The sequence below is a fragment of the Chelon labrosus genome, assembly GCF_963514085.1.
Source record: "Chelon labrosus genome assembly, chromosome: 21".
NCBI classification, from domain to species: Eukaryota; Metazoa; Chordata; class Actinopteri; order Mugiliformes; family Mugilidae; genus Chelon; species Chelon labrosus.
The window spans coordinates 23,935,331-23,950,854 of record NC_140354.1 but is presented as its reverse complement, the minus strand read 5'-3'; the positions used below and the strand labels follow the sequence as shown (position 1 = coordinate 23,950,854).

Genomic DNA, 15,524 nt, shown 5'->3' with positions numbered 1-15,524 from the left:
ATGAAGCTCTCTACTGTTCTGGAGCTAATCTGAAGGAAACATGAAGTTTGGAGGTCTGTAGAGATTGACTCTGCAGAAAGTTGGTGACCTCTGACCTCTGCTCACTATGAACCTCAGCATCTTCTGACCCTGACCTCTGTCATTTTACAAGTTGCTGTCATTCCAGATCTCTTCCACTTTGTTCTAATACCACTAACAGTTCACTGTAGAACATTTAGTAATGACTGGACTTGTTGCTCAGGTGTCATCCTATCACAGCACCACGCTGGAATCCCCTGAGCTCCTGAGAGCGACCCATTCTTTCACTGATGTTTGTAGAAACAGTCTGAATGACTAGGTGATTGATTTATACACCTGTGGACATGGAAGTGATTGGAACACCTGGATTCAATATATATATATAATAACAGACATAGAAATGAGCTGATGAGTTAGTGAAGGACCTGAGGAAGATGATGAATGAAGACTGAGACTAAACCGACTGAACAGAATGAATGAATGAATTAATAAAGCAGGTTTCCAGAGATCCAGTCAGATCTATTGTCCAGAGAAAGAAGCATCGTTACTGGACGGTGATGGGGTTTCCTCCTTCATGAACATTGTTAGGGTCATTTTTTGTTTTGTTTGTATTTGTTTTGGCTTCATGTCATTCCCTACGGGCCACGCTGGGTGTGTGTGTGTGTGTGTGTGTGTGTGTGTGGGGGGGGGGTTACTCTGACAGGTGGAAGCAGACAGGTTCTGACATCTAAAAATATATTTTAAAAGATGTTTTTATAAAGTCATGTGTTTCCAAATGTCAATTTATTAATAAAACCTTGAAACAGGAGGCGTTCAGGACGTTTAGACGGGACAGATGTTCATGTTCCTCTGTTTTTAGTTTCTGTCCATCTTTAATCAGTTTTATGTAGTTGTTATTTTATTAAGGTGGAGGATTCATTAGAGCACATGTGTGTTTCTTCTCTCTCTGTTCTTTATGAAACGTCGTCGTCTTTTCCTTCAGTGATTTTAATTTGTGTTTTTCTGTTTATGGAATCATTGAAATGAAACGTGCAGGATGTGAAATAAGCTCTGAGGACACCTTAGGCTGGAGGACGGTGGAGGACGGTGGAGGACGGTGAAGGACGGTGAAGGACGGTGGAGGACGGTGGAGGACGGTGGAGGACAGATGTAGCTTTCTGTCCGTGAACACCAGCTCTGCTCTGCTTCACCTGTTGGACAAAACCAAGAAGCTGAGACGTCGCTGACTGACTCAGAAGAAGCTGCAGATGCTCAGAAACACATCTGCAGCTTCTTTATCGTTTTCTTGGTGGGCGGATGTGTTTTTTTTTTTTCCAGTCGTTCTCTGCCCACTCATCGATGCACAGCACATACAGTATCTAACAATAACCGTAGAGAGAAGATGGACTCATTAGACTGCCAGCAGCTTCTATTTATACAGACAGATCTCACGGGAGATACGGTGAGAAGGAAAAAGAAGTGAGAGACTTGTGGTGATGGTGACGATCTCCATCTTTCTTCTAAAGAAACTCGCCCACACACAGACTTCTAATGACCCGTCTCTCTCTCAGAAACAAGAGACAAATCTAAATGATGAAATGCTAAAATGATGGAATGAGGCCATCTAGAGGTGAAGAGCTGCAGACTCAACTCTGATCCTCTCTCCTCTGTCCTTGGTTTGACTTTGACTGAATGAATCTCCTCAGTCGTCAGCTCATGCTTCATCTGGACCTAAAACATGTAGCCACAAACAAAAACACTCTTGTCTCCTTTAGTTCTCTAAACCGACAGAGTTCTGCATCATATTTATGTATTTGTTTTTATCTTAGAGTCTAAAACCAAACTTGAAATACTAAAAACTACACAAAGCTTTCTTGAGGACATCAGAACAACATCCTGGCTTTGTCTTAATCTTTTCATTTGATTTATTTCTCCACAGTTGTGTATGTAAATATAAACTTGTACGAGCATTTCTTTACGTATTGAAGCTGTTAAATAATAAGACACAGCCGTGGTTCTGTTATCAGCCAGCAGAGGGAGACAGAGCTCCATGTCTGTCCTCCTGTCCTCTGACATTATCTTCTGACTGGTGTCCTCCTCCATCCTCCTAGAGTCACATGAACCAGAACACATGGGCCTCAGAGGAACCTGACACCAGGTCATTTATTTACAGACTGATGTGGTTAAAACAGACAAACCAGTTTAATCAGACTGTTCTGCAGAAACTCTGTAAAAAGCTCATCTGGGGGCGCCACATAAAACCAGTACAGCACATTAACAGAAACCTTAAACTAAGAACTGAACATAATCGCTTATTGTGTTCTCCTTTGATGGATGCAGACGCCACTCCCTTTATAATCTGAGGAAACGCCCAAAATAAAACATTCCCCGCTTCGTCTTTTTTCCTTCGGCCTGTTTCATGGTGACTCATGAGTTAAATCTCAAACGCACACTCCTCCTCTGGAGACATGTGTGAACCACAAACCTGTAGATCCTGTGAACACGAGAAACAACTGCAGCACTGTGTACACAGAGCATCAGACTGTGAACAATGCTAACAATGCTAACAGACTAACCCTTCCAGAGCATTAATGCCTTACGTTTAACTGTTAGAGGAAGAAGAAACTCTGTTGCTTTAGGACGACATGTGACATGTCTGCACGCTAACGCTGTAGCCCAGGCTAGTTAGCGTAGCTTAGCACAAGCTCTGCTACCAGGCGTAGAGAAGAGACGTGTTTAGAGCGGCCTGTAAAACGGCAACCACACGGGAATGTTAATGACTTAATAAGATTTAATGCCGTTTGATAAAAAGCTCCAACGTGACACGAGAGACGACACGTCAACGATTAAGATCAGAGACTGAATGATAGATCACATGATCTGACCAGTTTAAGAGGAAGAGGAAGAGGAAGAGGAGGAGGAGGAGAAGTAGTGTTCCCTGAATGTCTAGAGTCTCAGAAGACGACCAAGATGTCTCCATGTCAGCTTGGTTCATCTTTTTCTGTCCCTCCTGAACACTCCTCACCTGATGTTGATTTATTAATCAGGAGATGATTAGTAGAGGTTACCATGGTTACCACCTCTACACCTCATGAGCGTTCCTGTGCTGTGTTCAGTCTGAGGAGCTAAATTCTTCAGTTTGAGCTGGTTGTCGTAGAGCAGTAGCTACGATGCTAAGCTAACAGCTGTTGAGGTCATATACTGACCTTCTAAACGTGGCTGCCGCCTGCTCTGACTTTCTGACTGAAACTCTCAGGTGGTTCTGTCCCAGAATCGACCAATCAGGACTCTCGACACCTGTTTGTTTCCTCTAAGGCTGAACGATGAGCCGATGACATCATTTAACACAGAACCACAGCTGAAACCCCAAAAGACACAAATTACGAGTTTCATTATTACGTCTGTGGAGTGTGTTCCTGTTTTCATTAAGACCCAAACTATTCAAGAAGACTGACGTGGTGGGGACATTTATTTTAGGTGTTTCTGCAGCCCACGACTTTCTGAGAGTTAGAACATAGAAACAAGAGTTTATAATAAAAGGAAACGGCACTTCTCCATAGTAACTCAGAAGAAGAGGATGTTGATGTCAGTGAGAACAAACTCAAACTGTGTGACCATCAGAGCGGTCGCTGGTTTACTCAGAGCCCCTCAGAGTCGTCCTCCTCAAATGGCCAGCGGCCCCGGCATCACTTTCAGTTCATCACCTCATTTCTTTGAAAGTGAAAGGTGTCGCTGTGTGTGATTAAAACAGGAACACACGCTGCCTCGCTCTCATTGGCTGAATGAGGCCGAATAATGAGCTGCCGGGAGGTCACATGACTTGAGTGGAGAAGAAGGGGGTGGTGTGGGTGGTGGTGGGGGTGGGGGGGGGTTGTGGTTGTGTTTGTCTGTTTATATCAGAGTTGACTGAGAGGAAAGATCAGATCTGAGCAGCAGAAGCTCAAAGCGTGTTCCTGTAAGTGATTTCTATTCCCGGCCTCGAGGAGAGGTGGAGCTACATGTTCACCTTTTAAGGACACGTCAGGTTATTACTGTAAGACTTTTAGTTCAGAGTTAAACTTTTGACACTAAAAGAAACTCTGAGATGCTTCTGCTGCAGCATCTGATCAGAACTAGAATATAGGAGTGTCTACATGAAACTAACTCTTTAACTTTAATCAAATGTGTTGGAAGATCCAACTGGATGCAACGAGCTCAGACAGAAAATTCATGTTAGATGTTTTTAAATATCCATCCTCACAGGACGTCACTAAAAGCAGAAGATGCTTCAGACAGAGTCAGACCTTTAGGGGAACACCCTGGGTTATAGCAGCAGGGCTTAGAAGAGACCGGCTCCAAGAGTTCAGTCCTGGTTGGTTTTAGTGGACAGGCAGAAACAAACCTTTCAGTAAACAGATGTAACTGACCTGATGTGATGAAGAGGCTGCAGCTCCTCATCTAACGGCTCAGCGTGGCTGCTCCTTCTTCTTCTATCGCTGCCTGAAATGTTTCAAACTGCAGGAAATGTTCAGGTTGCATCAGCAGCAGCAACATGTGAAGCTTTAATTTGCAGGTTCAGATGTCGTTGCTCACTCTGACGCCATCATGGCCTACATTAGCATAGGCTAGGAAGCTAGGAGGCTATGAAGCTAGGAGGCTATGAAGCTAGGAGGCTAGGGAACTAGCCTCCTAGCTTCATAGCCTCCTACATCAGCAGCATTATTATTATTATTTTTTTTTTGACTCAAAGTCAGCATCATTGCCGTGAAAACAGAACTTGCACTTTTACTTTGGTTATCTCACACTCATCACCGCTGTGTTACCTCAGAAGACTTTTATCTGATTTCCACTTCATGTGTTACAGCAGCGTTGACCCATAACTCACTTTATATCAACAGAAAAGACAGAAAAAGAGAATGAAGGTGATGAGTTTCCACCACAGATGTCGTAATACGTACTGGAAACGAGTCCACGCAGCGCAGAGAGGAAAATATCAGCTTTGTTAAAGGTTCATTAAAGTGGTTCTGAGACACAGACATGTGACAGGGTTCAGTCAGATGAGGACCGTCACAGATTTCCCTTCTCCATTTCTGCAGAATTTCAAGGGAAACTGAAATTCGTTCTGGCCGATAAATTCCTGATCTTCACCTCAACTTGTTCTTTCGAATGAACCAGCTCAGAAATATTCTGTTAATTTTAAACTGTTTTTGACTGAACACTGGTTTAAAGGTTCATGATTCCAGGAAGGAAAGAAGAACCAAAACCAAACAAATCGACTAAACCCACAATCTGACTGCTTGCTTTCAGTGATAATATATGTTATTAGTAGTAAAGTTATTATACAGTATGTATTTTAGGTGTTTGATTTTTAAATGAGTAAATATTAAATTTAAGGTTTAGACAAATTAATGTTGTGTGTTGGTTAGTTTTCCTACGCTCCCTGAAGGCAGCGTCTGCAGAAAGAGCCAATGATAAATCTGAAACTGCGTGTCGTCATCTGTTGCCACGGAGCTCGCGGACACTTTCACTTTCGTGTTCCTGTAAAAAGACCGTTTCTGGCACATCGTGACCGCTCAGAGGGACGCGGACCGCATATGGGACAAATGCACGCGAGGCCTCAAAAGAAACAAATGCTCGTTTTGCATGCGTTGCAAAATACACACGCACACACACACACTTTGTCATGCAAGTTACACAATAACCTTCATGCACGTGTCTGTGCATGAAGGTTATTAAACAAATGTGTTGAATGCAGAGTTCTACATATTCAAAACAAGAACACACAAAGACATAGTGCTCCTCTTTATAGGCGCATAAGAACATGCACAGTCCTTCTTGTGTGTGTGTTCTTGTTTTTATTAAGTCGCAGGGACCACACTGCAGAATACTGATGCTACGGGGCCCTGTTGTTCTTGTGGAGCCCTGTTGTTCTTGTGGAGCCATATTGTTCTTATGGGGCCATTTCGTTCTTGTGGGGTCATGTTGTTCGTGTGGGGCCATTTTTCAAACCCTCCTGGGCCTGTCCAGACTTGTTTTTATGGTTCAGGTTATAATTAAGTTATGGGATTCATTGTGTCAATGGAAGGTCCTGGCAGAGATAGCAACGCTTGGTGTCTCCATGCAGGTATTTACTGAAGGTGTGTCACCGACATCAATGTCCCAATCAACTGTAAAATTAGTGTTTACACTGATGGGGAGCCAGATTAGCAGAGACAACAAACCGCCGTCCTGCCTTCTTGATCCTCCCTCCCCGTGTTGGACGTTTCCCAGAAATCAGTAGTCCTTAAAATCATCTAAACAAACAGTTTAAATTCAGATTTCAGTTTCATTCTGAGCACAAACATTTCAACAGCTGCGTCTACATCAGCGTTTCAGATTTCATCAGATCAGATTATTTTGTTATCGAACTAGTTGCATAGGTTCTAACAAGACAAAGGTATTTAGATGACACAAACAATCTCTGTCCTCACAGCTACGGACAGCGTTTCTGAAAGTCTGAACACAAGGAGAAGCTACTGTTAGCTGGGAGGCTAGGAAGCGAGAAGGGCTACTATTAACAGGGAGACTAAGAAAAGCTACTGCTAGCTGGGAGGCTAAGAAAAGCTACTGCTAGCTGGGAGGCTAAGAAAAGCTACTGCTAGCTGGGAGGCTAAGAAAAGCTACTGTTAGCTGGGAGGCTAAGAAAAGCTACTGTTAGCTGGGAGGCTAGGAAGCTAGAAGGGCTAATATTAGCTTTGAGGCTAGGAAGCAATAAGAACTACTATTAACTGTGAGTCCACGAAGCTAGAAGGGCTAATATTAGCTGTGAGTCCACGAAGCTAGAAGAGCAACTATTAGCTGTGAGTCCATGAAGCTAGAAGAGCTAATATTAGCTGTGAGTCCACAAAGCTAGAAGAGCTAATATTAGCTGGGAGGCTAGAAAGCAATAAGGGCTACAGTTAACAGGGAGGCTAAGAAAAGCTACTGGTAGCTGGAAGGCTAGGACGCTAGAAGGGCTAATATTAGCTATGAGGCTAGGAAGCAATAAGAGCTGCTATTAGCTGGGAGGCTTGGAAGCTAAGAAAGTCGTCAGAGGTCCAGTTAGCACCAACGTTTCGGCCTCATCTGGATTCTTTTATTCTGGATTCTTAATTTATTAGAGGTTAAATGTTATGTTGATGATTACAAACAGCCTCATCTTCCTTTTACACGTCCTGCTCTAAGCTAGCTGCTCATTAGCTCGCTAACTGTGGTCAGAAAACAGCTGGAGAAGTTTGGACGTTCAGATTAAAGGTGGTTAAAAAAGTTCTGAATGTTAACAGAAGCGTGACAACAGGAGGAGTTCAGCTTAAACACACCGTGTGTTAAACTCAGGCTGAGTTATCGTGTCCTCTGCTGCTGGATAAACAGACTTTACGGGATATGTGACACCTCAGGTCACCTCCAGGCATATTTCCCATGATTCACTGCTGCGCTGGCGGCTGATGAACTAGCTGAATTCTCAAGAAGTTCAAACCAGAAACCTTGGAACAATAAGTATGAATCAGTGCATTGAGTTTGTTTGACTGAGCGTGCTCCAGGTCACTCGTCTGCAGATCTGTCGCCGTGTTTCTAGTCAGAGGAAGAAGAGTTTGAATGAACCGACGCTGCTTCCTCATTCCACCAGAAGCTGCTGTGTAAATACAACGGAAAAGTCATGGATCAGGTTTCATTTTCTCTCTGAAGCACCCTGAGAATCTTTCTGTCCGTCTGCAAACAGAAGTCAGCTCAGAGGAAACATGAGCCGTAACGTCCAGGATCACGTTTATCAGGAAGAACGTTTCCTTTTCACCGTTCAAACATGAACAATCATTGAGGAAACTAATTCATGTGAAACGCAGCTGTCTGATGTGAACCAGGACGCTCCTGAAGGTTTTTATGAGATATAGATAAAGAAAGCTATAAACTAATCTGGGAGCTGTAATTAACATGTCTTACTTGTGTTGAGATTTTAGATAAAAACAAAACTTCTGGGCGACCTGGACTAAAATCTTAAAGTCTTAATCAGAGACTATTCTATATAATTAGAGATCAGCCACAGGATTAAAAACTCTCATGATAAAATGATCTTAACTTATATTTTTGGACTCTGGGACTCTCAGAGTGATTCCTGAGCTCTGGGAAGCCCGGGCCGCTCCGAGGTGACTTCATGTGGTCAGGACTGGATCGTCAGAGTCAGACTGGAAGAGCCAGTTCAGATCGTTGTTAAGAAGTCAAGGTTTTCTTCAGAAACTGCAGCGGCCAGACTGGATCCAGCTCAGCTAAAACCAGTTTTACTGTCTGTGACCTTTGTATTAAAGAGAAAGGCCGTGCCTGCAGCTCTGATTCAACACATACCATAATTAAAGTCTGATGCTTCAGGTTTACTTTGAAAAGTCTGACGTTGTGTTTCAGTCCTTTGATTTATAGAAAAGTGATTCTATGTTTTGTGCAGCTTCATCCTGAGCCTCTGTCCTGAGCCAGACTGACTCCCTCTGTGTTTTGGGGGCTGTTAGCGTGGACTGACATTACTCCCGGGAGTTAACACATCGTCTCTGTTACAGCTGCAGATTCAGAACGTTTTAATCTTAAGAAGGAAGTTTTCAGGCTGATATTTAAAAAAGCACAAAGTGGTGTAACACGGTCAGCGGACATCGCTGTCGGACGGAGCTCATTCTGCTTCCTCCTGAATCAGATGACGGCGCTCAGTCCACAGTTTACCTCCCGTCCTGTCATGAGTTAAGTAGAAAGTGAGAAACTTTCCACAGCCTCTTACTAGAAACACTAAAGATTCACTGAAACTCTGCTTCTCATTTCAGCAGAAGTTCCACTTTCATCCGGTCTCAGGAGATGGATGAGATCAGCTGAGCCGGCTGCAGCTCTCCGGCCAAGTCTGTCCGAAGCATCGGTCAGTAAATAAAACACGACTTTAAACCTGAGACACAAACAGAGCTGCTGCTGCTGCTCGGCTCCGTTTTCACAGGAACACTAAAACTACTTCCAGTTGGAGATAACGTCTGTATTTAAAAAGTTATTCATGCATTAATTTTCTCTAGACTAGACTACTGTAACTCCCTCCTTTCCGGCATAAATCAAAAGTCTCTCTCCCGCCTCCAACTGGTCCAGAACGCAGCAGCTAGGCTTCTCACAGGTTTTAACAGACGACATCACATCACCCCAGTTTTAGCTTCTCTCCATTGGCTCCCTGTTCGTTTTAGAATTGATTTTAAGATTTTACTGATCACTTTTAAAGCTCGTCTTGGCCTGGCTCCACGCTATATAACAGAAATGTTGACCCCATATGAGCCAGTTCGCAGCCTTAGATCCTCGGGTGGGGGCCTCCTGGTGGTTCCAAAGTCAAGGCTTAAATCTAAAGGTGACCGAGCTTTTTCTGTTATTGCCCCTCGGCTTTGGAACGACCTACCTGAGGAGATAAGGCTTGCAGAATCAGTAACCTCTTTAAAATCACTTCTTAAAACTCAATTTTATAGACTCGCCTTTTTGTGATGTCGTCTTCGTTTTACTCATTAATTTTTAAGTTTTGAGTTTTAATTTAACTGTGTTCCTTTTATTTGTTCTGCTTTGTTTGTCAAAGCACTTTGTAAACCCTGTTTTTAAAAGTGCTATATAAATAAAGTTATTATTATATTATTATTATTTAATGTGACTACTATGATAAACATCCTTCCTTCCCGTAAAGGAAATAAAATGTTTGTAACAATGAATGAAAATGAAAGCAACAATCAAACATGTTACACACCTCAGTGTCACTATCATTATCAGCAGCAGTAATAACCTGTGAATAATTTACAAGAAGAAGAAATGAAAGAATAATGAGCTGAAGTGGTTTATGAGCATCCTCAGACCGTCTTCATACTGAAAGTAGATTCTGTTATGAAGCAAGGCCTGATGGGAGGAGCCCAGGTTCCTGGAAAGACTTGGATTTAGAGAAGACAGAAGCAGTGAGACGTCCTGAACAAGACAAGAGAGGACAGTGATCAGACAGAGGGCCTCAAACACATCATAACCTCCCTGCAGACCTCCAGCTGCAGCTGCTTTTCTCTGAACCACTGACATTAAAGTTTCTGTTTCCAGCTCAGAAAGTTGATCAGATTTAAAACAGAATGAGAGCTTGTTCCAGAGACATGTTTCAGCTGGTTCTCGTTCCCACTTCAACAAAGCGGTTATTGTTAGAGTGAGGAGCTGCTGCAGAACAGAAACAATAAAACGGGCTTCTCCCTGCTCTGCACTTCTGTTCCAGCGAAGGAGGAAACTTTAAATCTGTTTGTGTTTATGTTTAATGCATTCGTCCGTCTGCACGCTCCAGCACACGCTCACTTCATGTCTGAGCCTCCTCTCCCTGTTTCACAGAAAATGAAACTCATGGAAGATGCAGTCAGATAAACAGTGAGGCGTGTGTCATGAGTGTCACGCATGACACACGGAGGTTACAGAGGATCAGGAGCAACGCAGACATGCAGCTCCAGCAGAAAGAGTGGACCATGAAGCTGCTGCAGCTAAAGTAAAACATGAAGCTCCTCAGATCATCAGTGATTCTCCAACGACATCAAGCTTTTCTTTATCAGACCAAAAACATCTGAACAGGAACCGTTTTAATGTCTCCGGGCTCCTGCAGAATCTCTCTGAGCAAAGTTTAATCAGACTTAGATAAACACAGCAGCTTAGCTCAGGATTTATTTAACCCTCGAATCCTGTTACAGAGCAGCGTGCACGGCCAGAGTGTCCTCATCAGACCTGCAGCCTTTTCCTTAACTTTCTATTTAGACTCAGTGCAGCCAAGGATTGAACCTGATACCTGTGGCCCTCAGCCACCAGTGGCACACTTTCACTTCTCTGCAGCGGGGCGAGCTGTTTTTATTTAAATCTGCACAAGAAAAGGAATCCGGCGAGCGTGCATGACTGCAGCTAAGAGAACAACAGGGTCCTGCATCCAGCTCAGCTTTCACATTCCTCTGAAATGTGTCCTGCATCTCAATAGGTTTCACATGTGGAACAAAGACTGAAGCAAAGAGCTGCTGCAGAGTTGTTCAGAGCTCAGCCAGAGGAGCCAGAAGAGCTAGAAGGAAGACTGAGCATGTGTGGATCTGTTTAAACATATCCTGAGGACATTAATAAACATATCTGCAGCAGCTGCAGCAGCAGCAGCAGCAGCAGCAGAGAGGTGGGGGACGGAGCGGCTGCTTCCTCCTTTTGCTCCTGCTCCTGGATATCGCTCCATTACTCGAATCTGTCACCTGTCTTTCTGTAAACGCCCTGCTGTCATGTGGCTTTGCGGTTTTCTTGAAATTCTTCATATAACGCTGCCTTCAAAGTAATTGAGAACAAGGACTAAGCTCACTTTCACTTTCGATTCGTCTCGTCTGTTTCACAGAAACAGTAGAGTTGCTGCTAAACCAGGAGGAGGAGGAGGAGGAGGAGGCGCCTATAAAGAGGAGCACTGTTTACCACGCTGCTCACACACATGAGCCGACTCACTGCTGGCTGGACGGGTCCGAGCACAGCTGGATTTACTGTCCCGTCCCGCTGCGCTTTGGGATTTAACACGACAAGGACCCGGAGTTAGAACAAAACGGTGAGTTTGAATATAATCCACTAGGAGCTGTGGACTAGTGGCTCTGCTGGGGAACTGAGTCTGAGCTGCTGCTCCGGGAACCAGAGACTGGATCAAAATGTTCCGAGAGGATTTAACTCCTTCACTGCTGCTCTGAGAAAAACTGAGAAGTGAACAACAACGTGTTGAATGTGAATGAGAGAGAAGTTTAAAAGAAGTCTCCTCAGACTCAGACTACACAGTCATCACCTGTTAATCATCAGCTGTTCCTGGAAGCGACTCCTCTACCTGTAGAGTCAAGTTGGTTCAGGGTCAGGACTCAGGTCTGGATCAGGTCAGGACTCAGGTCTGGACTCAGGTCTGGATCAGGTCTGGATCAGGTCTGGATCAGCTCATGGATCCTGACTGGATCTTTAATAATGAATAGTTCAGTTTGACTTTGTGTAGTTGTGTAGTTGGAGGCTCATGTTTCAGTAATGGGCTCTATGAAGAGAGTGTGTGTGTGTGTGTGTAGAGCTTTCTATCCTTCTGAGGACCAGCTGTTGGTTTTCCACCGGTGAAGTGAGGACATGTGTGCGGGTCTCGGTTGTCTCAGGTTGTGGTTACGGTTATGGTTAAGGAATACATTACGTCAGTGAACGTCCCCACAAAGCTAGTCATATCAGTGTGTGTGTGTGTGTGTGTGTGTGTGTGTGTGTGGTGACATCAGAGCTGATTATGAACCATGTGAACCACAGAGACCAGGACTCAGACGTCTGGGACTCTGTGTCTATTTATTATCTATTATTATTATTTATTATAATTTATCTTCAGTTAAACTGACCCCCCCCCCCCTCTTCTTCTTCTTCTTCTCCTCCAGGATGTCAGTGTGGTGGTCAGAGATGGGAGAGGGTTTGGGGCCTCTCTCCCCTGTAGGATGGTAGCCGACAGCACTTTAGAAGGCCATGACAAGACACACTTGTCAAGCTCCTCCTCCTCTTCATCTTCATCCTCATCACGTCGTACAGAATCGGAGCAGCTCCAGCGTCGGGCTCATCCAAACCCGTCCCAGAGGTCTGCACCTGTGCCTCTGACCCACTTCAGGACGTTCACCAGCAAGGAGGACTGTAAGATCATCACGGACACGGCGGCTCAGCTGGAACGCTCTGGCTTCTACTGGGGCCCTCTGGGAGTGGAGGAGGCCCACCGCAAACTACAGGACGCTCCTCTGGGAAGCTTCCTGATCCGGGACAGCAGTCAGAAGGACGTCTTATTCACGCTGTCCTTCCACGCCAAGAACGGGCCGGTCAGCGTTCGCATCGAGTACAAGCACCAGAAGTTCTCCCTGTCCCACAGCGACCGCTCCTTCCCCAGCGTCTTCGCCCTCCTGGAGCATTACATCCACTCCTCCAAGAAGAGCCTGACCACGCCGTACAGGAAATGGCAGCCCACCCTGCAGGAGCTGTGCAGGAAGCGCATCATGGAGCTGTGCGGCAGAGAGAGTCGCATCCCGGAGCTGCCGGTGACCCACGTCGTCAAGGACTTCCTGCTGGACTTCCCTTACAGGCTGTGAGCGGCCTGGCGGCGCTGTGCTCGGCCTCAAGGAGGCAGCTTCCACCAAGTACGCCTGTCCGTCAAGTTCAGGAGGCGGAGGCTGCGTTACCATGGCTACACGTGAACTTTTCTAAGCTGGATGGCTGTGGGACATTTATGAGGAGTTGCTGTTGTTGTTGTTGTCGGACGGTCTGCATTTCAACATACGTTACCTCTCGGACTCCACGCTGCACACGGACCAAGTCTGACCAGTCTGGAGGCTCTGCATTAAGAGAAAGACATGAAAGAGACACGGGGGGCGGGCCACGGTCCAGGCCGGGGTCCAGGCTGGGGCCACGGTCCAGGCCACGGTCCAGGGCCCTAAAAACCTGCACATCAAGGAGCTGTGTGGACGCGTGGTGGAGGAGGGTCCGGTTGAAGCAGCAGCAGCAGCGTTTTATTCTTGTAGCACATCTGAAAACTCTAACGTTGAATGTTTACACCTCACATGAATGTTGTTGAGCTCTGAAGCCGGAGGGCTGACGTCTCGTTGTACTGTATCCTGAGGTGCTTCACCTCTGATTCAAATGTCTGCCACGCAGAAATAATCTGATTGTGTTTTTACCTAATCACTTCTTTTTAACTTTTAATTTTATTTTTGACAATAAAATGTATTTAAAGTTAAAGTTTTGGTCTCGTTTGGTTTGGTGCGTCTTGGTGTTTTCACAGAGAGAGCCAGACAGGAAGTGTGAAGGTAGAGTACAGTATCGTCACCACGGTGACTCATCTGTGTAGGACGGAGTGTAAATGGACTGTTACGCTTAGACGCACACACACTTACCAGAAACAGGACCAGAGGTGACACATAATGAAGAGAGGGAGCGGCGTTCAGACTCATGTGGACAAATTCAAATTCCCTCAAGAGGAAGTGGGAATTTTTTGGGGTTAGTGGTTAGACGAGAGATGTGTTTGATCGAGGTCAGGCTTACAGTGTGATTTTAGAGGGATGACTAATAAAACACATTTATTTTAAGTGTATGTAAATAGGCAGAGTGAGGAGTTAAAAACTACGTCGCTGGTGGAACAATGAGGGAAAAGGAGGAAGATGAGGATGAGGATATATCCCAACAAGCATCAAATCTGCTGGAAACAGTAGAAGGAACAAGGAGTAGAAGTGTCTCCTCCTCCATGTCCTCCTCCATGTCTAGAGTAGAAGGAGACAACTTGTCTCTTTCTGTCCTTCCTGGAAACTCCTCAACCTGATGTTGATCTATTTATCAGGAGCTGATCAGTAAAGGTTCTAGGTTTAATTAAGCAGGGATTTGACTCATTTGTAGAACCTTCTGATGGAAACTTAGATGTTTGGGACATTAGAGGAGAAGTTCTTTGAAGTGTTGTTGAGCGTTATCTGGAGGAGATAGAGTTCAGAGTAACAGGAGCTCAACGTTTCAGGCGCTGAACTGTTTGTAGAAGTTCTTTATCTGTCGGTCTGACGAGGAACTGAAGCGGTTCTATCTGAGATCTGAGCTCGATTCAAAGCCACCAGACTCCATTGATAAAAGTGGCAGTTTTAGAGCCTCCGGTCCACAACAGCCAGTCAGTTTAGGCTCCGCCCACGTCCCATGGCGGTTCACGGTGCAGAAGCAGGGCGCGTGGGAACCCTAATCTCGTTGTGACAGACGAGGCGAAGGGTTATCTTCTGGAAGCATCGCAATTTTGGTGATATTTGGCAGTTTCGTGACATTTGTGAGAGTGTGTGTCACACAGGCGCAGACTTAATCTCTGTCAACTATCCTCCAGAAACACTAAAACCAAACCTCACCAGAAACAACTCTGATCTCCGGGGGATTTTCTAAACCTCTCTTGGGTCTAGACGAGTTCAGCCGCACAAACAAACACACAACCATGAGTCAGAGTTTGATGAGCTGAGGACAGAGTTATCTCAGCGCCATGAAGAGGCCGAGCGAAGGGGAACATGAGTCAGTGATCAATACGTTATGAGTGGCGTTTATAGAAGTGTCTTACCTCCATATTTAAGGTGTGTGTGTGTGTGTTTGTGAGTCAAACATCAAGCGGTTTCACTCTCAGCCTCAGTTTTCAGGACATTCCCGACTATTTTGAGAATCGTAAGGTGAGGTGAGGTGTTCTGCAACTTCATGTTGATCAGCTGACTTCTGAGGAAACCTCCGCTCGGACTTTTCTGTCCTTTAATCACAAACTCTTCTTCTTCTTCTACAGAAAGCGACACGCAGGGCGGCGGTCTGCTCCTCTACCTGACTCGTCCCGATTGACTCGCTGCTGATTCCTGGATGAGATGTTTTTTCTGTTTTAAAACTAAAAATCATTTGTCAGTGAGAGAAACGATTCCCTGAAGCCTCATTAGTCACCAGCTTCCTCTGACTCTTCCTGTTCTGGTTCGTGGGATATCTTCACCCAGATAAGAGATTCACTAGAAACCTGACTTTTA

The 15,524-nt window shown here is 45.0% G+C and overlaps 1 protein-coding gene across 1 annotated transcript; it reads left to right on the top strand.

Annotated features, from left to right (window-relative positions):
• Positions 1-10,472: 10,472 nt before the first annotated feature.
• Positions 10,473-13,735, top strand: socs1a (suppressor of cytokine signaling 1a). Its single transcript, XM_084569892.1, has 3 exons — positions 10,473-10,495; positions 11,366-11,566; positions 12,405-13,735. The coding sequence occupies exon 3, from the start codon at positions 12,462-12,464 to the stop codon at positions 13,095-13,097; it is 636 nt and encodes a 211-aa protein (XP_084426018.1). The 5' UTR covers positions 10,473-10,495; positions 11,366-11,566; positions 12,405-12,461; the 3' UTR covers positions 13,098-13,735.
• The last annotated feature ends 1,789 nt before the right edge of the window (positions 13,736-15,524 follow it).